Source organism: Rhamphochromis longiceps, linkage group LG6, assembly GCF_057381845.1.
Source record: "Rhamphochromis longiceps isolate RC_006_pf linkage group LG6, R_longiceps_female_GT1.1, whole genome shotgun sequence".
Classification (NCBI taxonomy): Eukaryota; Metazoa; Chordata; class Actinopteri; order Cichliformes; family Cichlidae; genus Rhamphochromis; species Rhamphochromis longiceps.
Window position 1 is genome coordinate 34,298,825 of NC_140562.1, and position 17,112 is coordinate 34,315,936.

At 39.8% G+C, this 17,112-nt stretch overlaps 3 protein-coding genes across 6 annotated transcripts in view; all 3 read left to right on the top strand.

The window, feature by feature from the left end:
* The first annotated feature begins 6,040 nt into the window (after positions 1-6,040).
* LOC146668442 (homeobox protein MSH-C-like) lies at positions 6,041-8,429 on the top strand. Its single transcript, XM_085410350.1, has 2 exons — positions 6,041-6,557; positions 7,165-8,429. Exons 1-2 carry the CDS (start codon positions 6,137-6,139, stop codon positions 7,575-7,577), a joined length of 834 nt encoding a protein of 277 aa, XP_085266476.1. The 5' UTR covers positions 6,041-6,136; the 3' UTR covers positions 7,578-8,429.
* Positions 8,430-9,485: 1,056 nt separating this feature from the next.
* On the top strand, positions 9,486-15,154 carry LOC146668443 (ATP synthase peripheral stalk subunit d, mitochondrial-like). Its single transcript, XM_085410351.1, has 6 exons — positions 9,486-9,588; positions 10,841-10,971; positions 12,408-12,504; positions 14,477-14,548; positions 14,819-14,881; positions 14,970-15,154. Exons 2-6 carry the CDS (start codon positions 10,850-10,852, stop codon positions 15,099-15,101), a joined length of 486 nt encoding a protein of 161 aa, XP_085266477.1. The 5' UTR covers positions 9,486-9,588; positions 10,841-10,849; the 3' UTR covers positions 15,102-15,154.
* A 535-nt stretch (positions 15,155-15,689) lies between these two features.
* Positions 15,690-17,112, top strand: part of pnpla6 (patatin-like phospholipase domain containing 6) — a 36,735-nt gene continuing 35,312 nt past the window's right edge. For all 4 annotated transcript variants that reach the window (XM_085410352.1, XM_085410355.1, XM_085410354.1 and 1 more), the window contains exon 1: positions 15,690-15,785. The gene's annotated coding sequence lies outside the window, so the exon portion shown is untranslated. The remainder of the gene's footprint in view (positions 15,786-17,112) is intronic.

Genomic DNA, 17,112 nt, shown 5'->3' on the forward strand with positions numbered 1-17,112 from the left:
GAACCATGAATTGCAGTTATGTGAGGGGCACACACATAAAGGCAGCCTCTCCCCACTGATAAAAGGCTTGAAACAGGCCCTATTGAGTGAAGTGGAGACTGGGAGTTTGGTAGGGGAGCTCACCTGTGGAGAGGAGTCTATAGCTGCATAGAAGGCCCAACAGCTGCCAGGGTTGTAAGTCTAGGCACCTAGCAGAGCTGCAGAATGGGAAATGCAAGAAGCTCTTTCAATCCACTGCCACTTAGTAACAGAAGGCATGTGCCAAACTTGCAGAATGAGAATGAAAACTCCCCCTTCGGAGTTCACTAAATATCAGCAGCGACTTTCTTTTTATCCCCTCCCCTTCTCTCCCCCTCCTTTCTTTTTCTTTTCTCCTTCTACTTTAGTCTATTATAATTCCTCTATAAAAGAACAATGGTTGACTGAAAGACCCCAAACCACAGAGATATACCAACAATCGGCAGGGAGAAGGAAAAAGGGGGGACTCGGCTGAAGTGTGGAAGCCATCAATTACTGAGGGCCTAAAGTTAACATCCCAGCAGGATATGTGCATTAGAATGCAGCTACGGGCAGCAGATGCCTAGCGGAGCGGTCAAAAGAGCATCTCGAGCTCGTAAGAGGACATATGCAATGTGGGAGACTCGCCTTCGCTGCCTTGGAATCTACAAAAGAATAGAAAATTAAATTGAATGATGATTGTAGTAGTGGCTGAAAAGGAGCCATTGTGAAGAACTAAATGGAATTATAGGTTTAAATGTGACGAACAACTGACATCTCACATAATAGATGCCATTACACATGGCTGTGGTGCAGTCTCAATAAATCTCACAGATCGGTAGTGAGATTGTATGTGATTGCATTTGAGATTCACAACTGCGGGATTCAACAAGTGGCCCTGTGAGCTCCAGTTGGGTCAAAAATGCACCGTGATTCCTCCATATGCACTGCCCTAACAGGATTTTCCCCTCTCACCACATCTCTCTATTCTGGCTACTCAGCAAGACTCAGCCCTCCAGGCTTCCTTGCACTGCTAATTTACACTAGCCTGCAGGCTACCTTCACAGCCAGGACAGTGCAATTGTATTTTCAGGCTCATTAAGCAATAGCACAAAAAGGGGGAGCTCTTACCCCCCATCTACTTTCTCGACCATGGTCTGTTCAGCGAGTGAAAAGGGGGTGAACAGAGGTGATAAAAGGTGGGATAAAGAAATGAGCGGGGCAGTTAATTATAGTTGTGAGACTCTATTAGGTTTACTGATGTTTACTACATGAGTGTGTTTGGGAGTTAAGTGTAGGAGGATGAGAAGAAGAAGGAGAGCGTGCACAGTTGCTGCTCTCAGTCTTCTGAGAACCAATCCGGCTGCTGGGTAGCAGCCCTATTCAGGACCGAGGCATGCTTATTTATTTGAAAGAGACCCCGCTTTTTAAACTTCCCACCCTCTCCTTTGTTCGACTTCTCATGGGGAGGACTTTGAAATTGTAATCTCAGGATATTCAAACACACATATTTGTTCTGACCTTTGGTGCCTGCAATAACATTATTACTATGAAACAAGCCTTGCCAGCTTGGATCTACAGTGCATGAAACCGCTTTTGACTGCAAAATCTTTGACTTACAATTAGATTCAAAGCAAGATTAGCTAGTAAAGAGACGGACATTTTAAATAAAATAATGAATGGGGCATTTTTAAATCAGCTACATTTACATGAATTTCACATCAATTATGGGGGATGGTTCATTTGCTTGTAAAACATACACTGACAGGAGAAAAAAAATCTAAAGATTCTCACCTGGAAGCAATTGTCAAAAAGAAAATGTGACTATGATTTAGCTTTGTGAGAAAAAAAAATTGTCATCCTTTTTGATATAAATTGTTTTGAACACTTACTGTTTTATTGCTGTGATTATGATTATTTTCCAGTTCAACGAAATGTTATACATACAAATTGTTCCTAATTTACTATAATTGGATCATATGAGTACTGTAAATGTACCTGCATTCAGCCATAAGGATTGAAGAATCCTCTCAGTTACACTTTGTGGAAATAATTTGAAAGGAATTATTGATATTTTATCTTGCCCCGCTTAAATATCAGCCGAAACTTTTTTATTACGTAAAACAGAAAATATGATATCGACCAAATTGCTGTAATTTATACAATAGTTACTGGTTTTGGCCTCTCTGGGATTTGAAGCCAGCAGTAAAAGAGAAAATTGATGCTGCTGCCTTAGTTTTTTTCTTCTTCTTCTTCAGATATACTGCATCGCAGCTTTGGCTGCTAAGAGCATATGAGATTGTGGTGACATTCTTCGGTTTGTGAATGAGACCGCAGAGTAGCCACACAAAGTTCCTCGTCCCCAGTGCTCAACCTAACTCGCCCACTTGCATTGTCTCTAGACTTTCCTCAAGAATGTGGATTTCTATGGCCGATGGAAAGCCAGACGAAATTGCCAATTGCATTGTCACCTCTTGAGGTTTTTCTCCTTAACAATCTCTATTGGCAAGAGAGCTCAGGAGGAACCCTCTCAAAGAACACAACTGTTTTTGAAGACGCTCAAACGAGTGGTGAGCAGTGCTAGAGATGTTGCTTAAAAATCTAGCCTGTATCAGCTCATGAGCAAGCATTAATTTAAAAGCTGAGTTCAAAATGTAAAATCCCATACCCACTGATGTATGAAATAAACCCTGCTGTTATTTGGTTTGAGTCAAAAAGAGCAGCTATAACACCGCAGGGCACTCCGTCCCCTGATTGTTTTTTTACAGTCCAAAAAAGAAGCCATGATGGAGGCAATTTGCTTCCTTTCCTTTAGCACGGCAAGAATATTTCTCTCATTACCCGACATTCAAACACAGGGCACTCTGATGCCACAAGAGGAAGTGGCTTTGGCAGAAAATGTCAAACTAGCGTTTAAGTGCAGGATTGAAGCCAGTCTGATGTGGACTGGATCAACTTGTTAAGTCAAATTAAAGGTCAAAGATATTTTCCGCAGCACGGAGCAACACAAATAACTGCTTTTTAAACTGCTGTTAAACAAAGAGCGCTGTGCTGGTTGCCGTATGTGAGGAAGCTGAACGGATTAAAGTGTTTGCAGAGGTAGAAATTTTTAAATAATAAATAGTTACCTCTTGGTTTCATGGAGAGATGATGACTACATCATTACGAAGAATGTTCCATTTGATTACATGAAGAGGGTAGCTTTGTTAAACTTCGGCTCAGTATTCCGGTTTTCTTCAGCTAATTTCAGACAAGAAAAGCCAGAGAAAGCAAGATTGGCGTGTTGGGATGTTGCTGAGAGTAACATGCTCCCATGTCTCCATCTGCTCCACACGCTGTCATGTCAGCAAAGTGTCCATCTCGCTGAGGCCTGTAGCTACAGGTCTTTGTGCCACTGTTGACACATCTCACAAGGATTGGGTTCCACGGCTCACTCACTCCTCATAAATGATCTGTTTGTTAGAAGGCCTCGCTACAGTGGGGAATAGACAAATTATTGATGGAAGACAGATATCAACTCAACAGGAATAACACAGAATCTGCATCCATAGGTTTTTGCACACTTCAATAAGTCTGTATATGTAAAAAAAAATGTTAAAAGAAAGGAAAAAGAAAACTGGTTTATTTGGCTCTATGATTAAAAAAAAGAAAGTTTGACATGAGAGTGACCTTAAAGGTCTACAGCCCTAAACTGTTTTCTCACATAGTTCATTGTGCCACCACCACTTTATGAACTGGATAAATGGTTTCACCTATGAGATTGTTGGAAACGGCCCCCCTGCACATACATGTGAAAAAGTATTCATTTCTGGTGCCAGTTGAGGGGAAAGTGCTTCCCATTGCGCTTGCATCGACCTTGAAGAACAGATCTGCTTTCAAACTCACTAACACCTTCTGACACTGTTCACTCGCCTACATGCTGTTACAGAAATGTCTTTTGAGGTAGGGGAGAGGGGGCCCAAAGCTAAATACACTGCACCAAACACCAGGGGAGGAGAGGTAAGTGTACTTCTCATGTAGATTTATCTTTGGATGTACCTGTATCAGATGAATCAGCCTGTGCACTCCACGGCCCAATTCTCATCCCCTTCTTGCACGACAGTATGGCGATGAGCAAGAGGGAAGGGGTACACATTTAAACACAAACCAGCTGGGTGACAAGGGGCCAGGGTGTGTGAGGAGACAGAGGACTAGTTTTGTCAGATAGGAAATGAAGGAGCAGACTCAACATCAGGATTTACTCAAGTTGAATGATTAAGCAGGAGTTGTGCCTCTTACCTGATGAGAGGTAAATTCTTACACCTGAGGGCGTTCAGGGGGTCAGCCATCACTGATCTCAATCAAGATTTTTGTCAGTCAAATAATGGTTCTCTGTTAAATTTTTAAAGAAATGTCTGCCAATCATGTGAATTGTATTTAAAGTCAGATGCTGAATCTTATGTGAGGTTCAGCTGTGATACATGGTTATGCACAGGGCAGATCAAGTCAGTTTACATACCACTGTTATCCAGTTAAGCAACTAGCCTTGGAGGGGGGCTATTAAAGTAATTTGGGGGAGTAAAAGAGGATGGGGAAGTGGAGGGCTTAAGTTCTTGGACTGACCACTAGCTCAGTCCATCTTCACACTAATCCTCCTCTTGTGTATTTGATAGCATTGCTGACTGTGTGAGTTCTCAGTGGGGTCTTGTGTTGGCTTGGAGGCTGCAGTGTGCTGCTGACATGTTTAATGTGATATCAGCTTGGACATGTCAGCGGAGAAGAATTTAGATGTTAATCTTTGTTAAACTTAAAGGGATTTATACTGTAGTTATTGTTGTGAGCGACAAATCAAACCATGAGGTGTCGCGCCATAGGTATTTCCATATTTATTCAGCTTCTACCTCACTACACATTTACTGTGCTTTTTTATTCTATTTATTTATTCTATTTTATCCTATTTAAAGCACCCCACTCAAAAAAGGATTTATGACAAAACAGTTATAAACTCAGTGATGAACAGAAATGAACTTTATCAACTACAATGGTAAAAACTTCCAAGCTAAGAATACTCATTCAGTATCATGGGTATGTTTCTCATTTTATGAACATTTTCACATTATAATAGTTTCAAAAGGTTTCTTTCTTTTTTAATTTATTTTTTGCTGTAGATTTTTTTTCGCATAACAAAATATGTCCAGATGACTGGAAAAATGAACCCAGACGTGAAACAGTTAACTGTCAGCGCCTGTTTCCACCCAGCTCCATGCACTGGACTATGAAATATTCGGAGGACAATTGGTTAAGTGGAGTTAACCGTTGCCTTTTCTCCCCGAGGTATCTTCCTTTTTGATCCTGCCGAGTCTGGCGCCTTGCAAAACACAACTTGTCTGGCTTATTAAATAGTATGACCTGGAGAAAGAAAACGCCTGTTGCTTCTCAACCGAGGCTATTGTTAAGGAGAAGAGCTCCTGACAGGCCTTAAATTGCTGCAATGCTGTGTGACCAACACTCATACCTAATCAATTTCTATCCTGGCTTCGCACTCTTTCTGATTGGAATTTCTGTTAAGCTGTTTCACTTACTTTTATTTCTATAATATACACTTACGGGCAGGTTATTCATTGACAAATGGATTTGCTTTTATTATATTTAATTTGGGGCACAAAATATATTTTAATCTCTTTGATAAAAGTACGACTTTGATATCGACACGTAACTCATTAGCCCTTGCTCAGCTTTACAGTAAGAGAGTAATTAAACTAATACTACCGATGGAAGTGCTCTGCTAAAGGATGTAAATGGTCAAGAGAGTCCTCCCCACTGGTTAATTGCACTAAAATTGGTCTAAGCTACTTTGTGAGAGCCATCAATAGTCCCGCACCGCATGGGGTCTGTATGATTAACGTCTCCTTCCTTTCAAAGCCTTCTTGATGTTCTCTTGGAAGGCTACAGGCCAATCAAAACCACACTCTGAGACGTCACGAGGCCAACTTGACGAGATGATTGGTCGAAGCAGGGAGGGGGACAGCCCCTGTCCTTTTATAGACGATCCCGTCCAGCGCGTAAAAAGCTACTGGGCACCGCTGACAGCGCAAAGACGCACATTGGACACCGTACCCCTCAACCACGTAATTCCTCTAAACGGGCCGCACGGAGGTGCATGGCCCCATCCCCTTGTATCATGATGAATCCTGTGCAGGGGTCGCCGTCCCAAGACGCCAAACAGCTTCATCAAAAAGAGGAGACGGATACGGAGAGCGAGGAACTGCAACCCAAAGACATGACAACCGAGAAAGGATACAAACTCCAGCGGAGCAGCCTCCCGTTTAGCGTCGAGTCATTGATTTCCAAGAAGACCACCTGTCGGACTTCTTACTCGTCCTCAGATTTAGCTCTGGTCCTTCCGAAGCCCGTGGCTGGGCAAGGCGAACATCTCTCTCCAAGGACTTTTTACGCGGAGAGGAAGATATCGGCTGAGAGCTCGCAGGGTGTTTCCAGTAGCTCCAGCGAAGACAGTCCACAGTTTTGTGAGAAAGATCAGAGCACTTGGTTCCAGACGTCCTCCTTTTCTACACCTCCCCGTAAGTCCGTCCCTCCGCAGTTATCAGAAACAAAAATAAACTGCATTTATCCACCTCTCTATAGGAGCTGCATAACAAGTTTAACTGTGAGACGCCTTTTTGTTTCCTACACACGTATGATGCGTAAATACTATTTTTATTTGGTCATTTATTAGGTAAATAAATGCATAACAATGGAAATATGTTTTGCATCTGAGCTCAAGAAACACTCGCTTCTCTGCTGCACCGACCCTTTACCATTTGATGCCATATATGTCTTGTTATCTATACAATAAATAAATAAATAAATAAATAAATAAATAAATAAATAAATAAATAAATAAATAAAACAACTTTTAAACATTTAAAAAGTCATAAATGAAAGCAGAAAATCTGAGTATGTGCTCAAGCCTTTGATTCCACAAAGATGTGACAGTGTGTGATGCAGGTTATTTTGTCAACATCAATATACTGCAGTGTATTTATCAGTGTGTGTAAGCTGCGTTATGCTGGTGTTTGTATCCAGTGGCGAGGGCTCTTATGTTCACCTGCTGTGACAATCCCGCTTCAGTTAAACTCCGATTTAATCTAACCTCAGCTTTTTCTCTTTGCAATTTCTTTGTGACAGGAAGCTCAAGTCCAACTCAGTGTACTTTAAGGAAGCATAAAAACAACAGGAAACCTCGCACGCCCTTTACTACCTCCCAGCTCCTGGCGCTGGAGCGCAAGTTTCGCCAGAAGCAGTACCTCTCCATCGCAGAGCGAGCCGAGTTCTCCAACTCTCTCAACCTGACGGAGACTCAGGTCAAAATCTGGTTTCAGAACAGGAGGGCCAAAGCCAAGAGACTTCAGGAGGCCGAGCTGGAAAAGTTTAAGTTAGCCTCCAAGCCCGTCCTGCCTGCATTCGCGCTGCCTTTCCCCCTCGGAGCGCACATGAGCTCTCCATCCTGGGGCCCTTCAAACGCCTTCCCGAGACCCAGTCTGCCTGTGCCAGGACTGTTCAGTGGACCCGTCACTTATGGGATGTACTATTTGTCTTAATAATGTTCCTGTGTGTGTGCGTGTGTGCTCTTGGCCACAGCACAATTAAAAAGTTTTGGAGTTTAGACTATTTTCCCCCCAAACTCCAAAACCGAAGACAAATACGACAAGTGGCGAATACCGGTGTATAAACGTGTGCGTAATCGTTCCGAGTGCGGTCACTTGCTCTCATTTTGTGTCCACTTCTGAGAATCGTGGATTCTTGGCCTTAATTTTCTTAAGCAAAACTCCATAAGCAGATGTCATCTACTCACACAGTAGATGACATGCCTTAAATATTTCATCCCAGCCTGTCCTCCGTGCTCTCCAGTAGCAACTGGGCAATTAAATGTGTCCGGATCTAAAGGCAATAATCCTCTAAAGCTGGGGGACATTAATAAAAGCAACAGAAAAGTACTTAATTGGTGTCAGTGCCTTAGGACCCCGAAGTGTACTCTCTTTATCATCACTTGAATTCCTCATTCAAGATATGAATATTTTTTCTGTTATCGGGTAGCGTTGTCCATTTTTGCTGTGTTAATATCTGTATTATTGTCACGATTTCTATCATTCTTTTTAAAGAACGGAGACAGAATTATATTTTAGGAAAAAAATACATGTATTAGTTTTTTTAACCTTCACAACGTGGCCTTTATGGGAGTGATATTAGATTTACTTTGATGAATTTTGCTGTAAATGTAAATAAAATTTGTAGTGTTCTTAAACGTCCTGCAGTCTCGCTTAAAGGGCAGGAGAAGTGGTATTTATTGAATATCTTTGTATCTGTACTGTGTACATACATGAGTCTATCAAAATGTGCAGTAACTTGTAAAAACTGATTTTAGTAAATAAACATTATCCAAGAATTGATAAGTGCTTGACTCACTTTTTTTTTCTGTTAATATCGCCATTGACCTCTGGAGCCTCCGTGTGTTCTGCGGGTTTTTACTGTGCAGTGCAGCGGAAAAGCTTTGTTAGTTAAATGTTTTTCAAATTTTATTTAGATATTTTATTATGTGATTTATAAGTGTGCAAAACGTTTACCTGACAACCTCATCGCATTCACACGCATTTAATTATCTGATTTGGGAATGACCACATAGCTGTTTGATTTTCAGTGCAGATCCGCTTACTTTTACCACATTGTGCACCTTTCGTAATTTATAAATAAAGAGCATAGCGTATTGTTTTGTTTTCCTTATTTACATTTTAAAGCGAAAACAGTTTGGTCTGTAAATCCTAAAAAGATTACTTGAATCTCAGTTTGTCGCGATGATACAGTTTATTGGAGATAGTACACTTTTATTTTACTTTTAAATATAAAAAACACATTTTTCCCACGACCGACTCAAAGGATGTGGATTTTTAAGGATAAAGGAAACCTTTTATCTTTGCTGCGCACATCAAGTAACCAAGTGACATTCATCTGTCTAACCTACAGGTTGCACCAATTGCGCCACGTTTCTGGGAAAATCTCACATTTTTAATGATGGCTTTGGTTTTGGAATTGATGCATTTTATTGTTTCCATTTATTGCCTGGTTACACTTGTGGGACACTGGTAAACTCTTAAGGCCAATATAATTACCTGGAATATAGAGTTAATAGACACATTTCCCCCATAATTGAACCAAACCCTCAAAAGTTCCCGCTTTTCTTCAATTTTTAATTTGTTCTTGTTAATCTGCCTTCAATTAAATTAGTTAGACCCCCCTTCTTTCTTTCTTTTCTTTTCTTTTTTACAAAAAAGAAACAGAAACCAAAGGCTTAGAGTTAGTGAGATTTAGGGTTTATTTATTTAATAATTACTCACTGTTTAAGCCCACAGTTCTAGAAATTGGCTTCTAGAAGCTGGATCGCATAATTGCGAAAGTTTGCAAATGAAAAAAAGGAAAGAAATGGAAACGCATGAAGACAGGCTGTGATTACTCAGCCTGTCCAGCAGAGGGCGGTGGCGCCGATTTGCGGCTCAAGGCGCTGATGAAGAAGGCTCTTCCGTTGGTCCGTCCTGTCACAGACAACACTGCAGCGAGGTGAGTACAGAGAAGGGGTGACTGATTGAAAGAATATCTGATAATAATTTCTTAAATAATGGTTAGTTGGGGTCATGCATGTGTCGGTGGATGGAAGATGGAAAAGTAGCCTGACCGGCCACATTCGTGTTTTGTCAAAGTCCCGGTGTCATAGACGGAGTCCTCTGACCTTGGCTAGCAAGCTAACAGAGTTAGCTACCTTTGGCCGGTTTTGAGTGTTTAAATTGAGCAAAACGTCACGGACGGTGCCACTGCAACTATCTTTAAAAAATATAAAACGCGCTACGAATAACTTGGGTGTATTTCATCAAGACACAACAATTATTTAGCTTCAACAGGCTTCATATTGTCTGACCGTGACCCAGAGGACCAGGAGAAACTCTGGACCTCTGGGTCCAGCGAAATGAGGACATTGAGTTGAAGTATTTTATTCATATCTCGGCGTACAGCAAAATATCTCTCCACTCTCAATAACTTGAAAGTGAACATGTAATATATATTTACTGTCTGAAAGTTATTTCATTTAACAATTTAAGGTACTCCTCATCTGTCAGTTTTATGTAAACGCAAATGTCTTTCCAAATGCTGCAATCACTAGACACTCAATTTTATATTTTATATATTCAATTCAATCGGGTTTTATACACTGAATGCCACGCACAGTATGCAAGCATAAATTAAGGAAACATGAAAATAACTGTATACCCGTTCGTTCCTTAATGATATACATTCATTCTTTATTTATTGAGTGAGGAATATGCCTTTCATTTGTCCTTATGTTTAACCTACGTTATGCAAATGCATTTGAAATGTATATTAAAATTTTAGGCTTACATATTTAAGTTTATTCTGATTTTAGTCTAAGGAATTGGTGAATCTTAAATACCTGGGGTCAACCAACCAAAGCAACAGACAGTGTACAAGAGAGGCGAAGAAGTGTGCAGGGTTGGTGGTAATGTTTGACAGAAGGATGGCAGCAGGAGTGAAAGGCAAGGTTCTCAGATGATTTTTCTGTATGATGCTTGTGTAAGTTTTGAAATCCAGTTGTAAAATAAAAGTAGTCTTCTCATTGTGGTGCCTCAAACCAGGTATCCTCCTCATCAACAGACGATTTTCCTGTTTTCTGTTTGTTTCTCAACAAACAAACTAATTATTGACCAAAACACATGTTGACAAGATTTGTCTAGATGATTGTTGACATTTTAATTCAATACTTAAAATAAATAAAAACATGTGTCCTTTCTGTTTTCAGACAGTCGAGATGGCAGGCCGTCGTGTAGCCCTGAAGGCCATTGACTGGGTGGCATTTGCCGAGCGAGTTCCACCCAACCAGCGTGGCATGTTCAATGCACTGAAGACTCGCAGTGATGGCATCTCTGCCAAGTATGATATACACCTCTCACTATGTTATACATCATCATCTCCAATGTGTGGAAATTAGGCTCCAGCTATCAATCGACTAATCTGTCGATTACCCAATCAAGTAAACTCTCAATAATCAGATTAAGTTAACAGGTCATCTGTTTGTTTTAATTCAACTTCTGGAGGATTACTGCAGATTTCTCCCAGTGTAAAACAAACGTCTGTGGATTGAGCAGCCGCAAACTTGGCTTTTCTTAACATCAGAGTTTGTTGATCACATGCTTTGATGAAGTACTCCTGCTAGGTTTTCCCAGTAAAAGATTTAAGGGTGAACACAGGAACTGTGCAGATCTTTTGGATGTTAGAAAACATGTTTTCTTTCACTAAACCTGAGCTCACCATAATGGTAACGGCTCCGCCTCTTAGCTGTGCGTAAACACTCTGGCTCCACCTTAAGCTGGGCCAGCATCATCATCACTGCTGCCATTGTGTTATCAGTGTTTTTGTTTAAAACTGGAGGCTACCTGGGCTTAATGTTGACAAACCTTTTTATTCACATGCAGCTTCTGAATATGTTTTTAGTGGCAAATATGCATCACTTTTTCATGGCGACGGTAGCACGCTACAGAGTGTTAAACGAAGCATCGAATGTTTGTCGAGAATTTTTTATAATCAAATCAATCAATCGCTGCAGCTTTAGTAGAAAGAAGATGTTTTCTTCTTTCAAGAGAACACAGCAAATAGTGCAAATGGTAGATATTTATCTTAATTATTGCTGCTTGAACGGCTCATCTTGTACACATTGTACGCTACTGATGCTGGAAGTATCAGTAGTACAAAACAACTGACTGTAGTACACTGGGATGTGTTATTTAAACTGCAATGTTTCCTGCATAATTCCATTCTATTTGTGGTTGTAGAGAGAGCCGTGTTTGTGGGAGACTTAAGGAGTTGGAATGTGTTGGAACAAGAAACTCTTTTTAAGACATGGCTTAATGACATGGAGAGCAGCGATAACAGTGACTGGGTCACCCAGCCAGTAGAAAACAGATTGATCAAGTTGACATGTCATCTTGTATAACCTGCAGACTAAGGCCTGGGTGAATAATTTCATTTTAATCTCAGTTATTATTTTGGTTTCCAGTGATTATAAAAAACATCAGAGAAAAAAAAGCATCACCTTAGTAACTGCATGACATCAATTTAATGAATAAATTTATGTTAGAGATTTAATAGAAAATTAAGCGGCTGTCTCATTATTCTTTGCAGACTTTAATTTATACCATCATTATAATAATTAAAGTGGGCGGTTGCATTAATTTGTCTCCTAGAAGCATCATCACTGAATTTTGCATTTGTATCAACTTGTGAACAGTTCTGTTGTCCATTTTATTTGCTCTTTGCACCTTAAATATCATCTACTTGGGTTTCTCTTTTGCTCTTCTCCTCCCTACCAGGCTAGCCTCCTTGCCAGAAAAGCCTGTGGCTATTGACTGGAGCTTCTACAGGAGTGCAGTGGCCAAAGCCGGGATGGTTGATGAGTTTGAGAAAAAGGTGAGCTTTTCTCAGCAGGTTATTAGTCAATATTAAAGCACCAAATAGAGCGTGTGTAGAATGCCATTTTTAAAAAGTTGTTTGTGGCATTTTTAATGTTGTGTCTAGCTGCTCTGAAAATTTTTCACATAATTAAAATTGTGTTTTCATTTTATGAAAGATTGTCCTGTAATGCCCCATTGTAGTGGCTGTAAAATCAAATCAGTTTTCACATAACTACATGAATCCCTGTGAAAAATTAAGTACACCCTTACATCTTCCATTGAAAATAAGAGGGTAAGTGGCAGTCAGGTGCTGCTAATTCAAGATTTGCTTTCACTTAGCAGTACCTCAAAGACGCAATGCAGAACAAAATTACGTTGCACAAGATCACATAAAGACATAAAAAACATCAGTACAAAGATTAAAAAGAGTCAAGTATAATAAATAAATGAATATAAAGCCAGTGGTACATATTTAAAAACAATAATAAAATAAATATTCAATTATTGCACAGGAGAAATTTTGATTGCACTGAAAATATTTTGTTGACAGATTTATAGAGTATAATCAAATGCGCTTGATTAACCAATCAAATAACAAGTGTGACCACCTCGATTGAGATTTCTCATACATCATGCACAGTCATTTTCCCGGTGACAGCCATCAACTTCCAGCAACCACTTATTCCTGGTAGGGCACTGGTGCTTGCCAAATGGTTAGCAGACCAGTCTTTAGATCTGTGTGATTGGAGCCTTATTTACTTGACTCTGCATTGTCACAAGTTAAGTCACATGGTTGGTGGCCACATATCTTCAAAACCCCAATTAAAGCAGAAGTTTTAACAGTTTTAAAACTTCAGTGTCATATTAACACAATCCTACTATCTTCACAGGAGTGGACCAGCAAATTCACTCTATGTTCAGAGCGTGCAGTGCTTAGAGAAACTGCAAAAAACCCAACAGCTACATGTCAGACTCTACATGCCTCAGTAGCATGTTTACATGTTAAAGTTCATGACAGTACAGTTAGAAAAAGACCAAAAAACTATGGTTTATTTGGAAAGGCTGCCAGGAGAAAAACTCTTCTCTCTAAAAAGAACAGTTCAGTTTGGAAAGTTGCATCGTAACATACCACATGACTCCTGTCCTTTTATACAGAGGAAACCAAAGTGGAGATGTTTGGCCATAATTTACAGTTTCACATTTACCAAAAACAAAACACAACATATCAACACAAATGCCTCATACCAACTGTGGAGGGCTAATGATATGGACTTGCTTTGGTGCCACAGGATCGGAATGTCTTACAGTCACTGAGTGTTTACCAAAGTATTCTGGAGTCAAACGTGAGGCCATCTGAAAAAAAAAAATCAAGGCTTTGGAGTGACCCAGTCTAAGTACAGACCTCAAAATGATCAAAATGCTGTCAGTGGGACATTAAGAGAATTATGCATTAACAAATGTAAAATGATTACTTCACCTTATTACTAATAAGGTGGCTCTACAGGCTATTCAATCAATAGTGTACTTAGTTTTTCACAGCATAGATTATTTTGAAAACCTTCTTTTACATATAACAGTGAGTTAACAGATCACGAAAACGAGTCAGGACCCACTACTTTTAGAAAGTGTTTTGTTTTGTTTTTTTCTCCAAAGCTCATGTTCCTTGTTTGCAGCACAATCCACTCAAAACCGGTCTCAAAAACAAGCGTGTTGCAGGCACAAAATAATCCTGCAATTGAAATACCTTAGATTCCAAGTTGTATTGCCTATAATTAAAAAATAAAAATAAAAATTAGCACATGCTTTGCCATAACATGGGGCTCCCAACTCCCAGTTTTTTACCATGGGAGGAAGCATTAATGCTTTATCCATTTTTATGTGTAGTCTGACAGTCTCAGACTAGCTTTGAGTGGGACACAAAAAGTAGAGCTTAAATTCCCTGTGTTATTAAATTCTATCTTTTACTTTTTTATTCTTCCTTCACACAGTTTAAAGCACTGCAGATTCCTGAGCCCACTGACACACAGACAAGCACCATCAATGCGCAGGAGGCTGAGGCTGTAAGTGGCGAGATCAAACAAATTAATGTATTTGCATGTTTAGCTTAAAAGTAAGAACATTTTTATCTGGAAACTGTAATGATGAAAGAAGAATTGGCAGCCATACCATGTGTACATATTTTAATAATAAGAATTGTAAATGTGCAAAGAATTTTCCAAAGGTCACAAAATTGTTTAAACACAAATTGACATTTAAAACAGAGGGAGCTGCATCCCAAATCTCTTCTTCTTTTTGCTCTTTCAAATTCATAATTCACTCTTCTCCAACAGAACAAAAGTGCACAAGCCTACATTGAAGGATCCAAGGCCCGCATTGCTCAGTATGAAGAAGAGGTGAGACAGTAGTTGGCTTATTTGCTCAAATGCACCATGAGTGTGTTATGGTGTTTAAAAACTTCTTTTCTGCTTTGTGTGTTTTCAGCTGGCTAAATTTAAGAACATGATCCCCTTCGATCAGATGACCATCGAGGACCTCAACAGCGTCTTCCCCGAGACAAAGTTGGACAAGGTCAAACACCCATACTGGCCCCATAAGCCCATTGCAGAGCTGTAACTTCATTACTTGACACTGACCTCACAATAAAGATTATGTATTCTAAGGGCGAACCTTTGTTGTCTTCATTGTTTTATTAGTGTGTGGAAAAAAAGATGTCTATTTTAGTTGTCTCTCTTAAAGTAGCACTTTGTTACACTTCCCACGAGAGGGCAACGTTGCTTCAGTTTTATTTGCAGTAAAAGGTATTGGGTGAAAATAACGGCCGTCTTGTTTCGACAAGGTACTATATTTTAATGTCAAGACAGAGCGATTTCCCGAAAATAACATATAGCTAATGACAGATTTAAACGTAACGGAAGTGACGGACATGTGAGGAACTAATTGAGGTTTGATTGTTTTATTAACACTTTTATCATTCTTAAAGGTGTAGCAGTATCCCGCGGCAAAGGCGAGTGATGGTTGTCTTATTGTCAATCATTCCAAATATTATCCAATCACGGCTCGTCTGGTTAGTTATTCTAAATTCTCATTGGACACAGATTTTTTTATTTACATAAATGTGGGCGGGAGATCTGGGCCAGCGCCCAGTCTTGTATTTTAATTGGGCCGACTTGACAACATCGTCAATGTTGATTGGACGGAGGTCTAGCGGACTTAGACGAGGAGGGGCTACATTGAAGATGATTTCCGTTGTGTTTCACTTGACTGTACGTGACGATTGACCGGAGTGTATCAGCTTAGGTAAATCCTTCTATACATATATTATTTAAAGAGATGAGTTTGGTATATGTTTTAGTAGACGACTGTATAATTTTACGAGGCTTTTACTTAATGATAGTAGTGAAAACCGGAGATAGCTCTTCAACTGTGTCACTAATATTAATATTATAGCTCTGTCACATTGCTCTTTTGGAGGTCAGAAAAAGACGAACTGTAAACCCAAGCCCGTTATCGTATTTACGATGGTTAGAAGTTCTTGCACCCCCAAGTCATTAATGATGGCCGGAGAAAACCGGTAACGACAGCTAGCTAACATCCCGTGACAATAATCTGTCAGGTGCCCTCTGCCTTGAAGGTAGCAAAGATTTTTCTACTTCCAGCTTATCGGCTGTGTCCTAATACTAATACTAATAATAAACGGTTCTCCGAGTTGAAAGAACTAAACGAGGCCTAACTATAATCTAATCTATGTAGCCACTGTCGTCTTCGGGATTGGTTTCATGTGAGTGTTTGCTAGCTAACGGTACACTACTGCGACAAAATAAAAAATAAAAACACCATCTGCTGGTGTGTACTAGCTACCTAAATGTCGTAAAGCTTACTATAAAAACTCCACTTTTTTTCTAATGTACTGAAGGTGAATCCTCACCACCAGGGTCTGTTTACAACGCAACCAAATAACCAGAGTCAGCAAACCAGCGCCGCTTCGGGCGTAAATTATGGAGAGCAGTTTTAGCTGGATGGAAACACGAGCTAATGTCATCCTCACACAGTGGGCAGTGATGTAGTCAGAAGACGCCCCCTGAAGAGCAGGAGTGTAATTTAATATGATATTTATGTTTACAGGCTCTGGACAGAGCACAATAAGGCTAATGTGAACATAAATCCGTGCAGCTAATGAACAGTTTTTGAACAAAATTCACAGTCACGTGTAGCTTTCCTGCACCTGGTTGGCATGTCCACAATTTAACAGAACACTTCCTAATTATATTAAACTGTATATTTTGTGCGAGAAGGGCTTTAATACTCAAATACAGGCAAAACACTGGACAGATCGGTACAATATAACTAGCTGGTCACTGCTTTGCTGCAGTTTGCATGTGTCAGGGCTCTATGCTGCCTGTATTTTATTAAAAAAAAAAAAAAAATCCCAGTTTGGGCTGAAAGTAACAACAAAAGAACTGTTTTGTTTCCCTTTACCTGTCTTAAATACACCATTTAACCATTAAGATACAGAGTGATAGTTCAGTCCACTTTGGAATCTTTTTTTTTTTATCTGTCAGAGTTTCCAACCATACACATCACAAGACCTTGAAAGCCCAAACTGTTGTTATTGTTACCATGAATC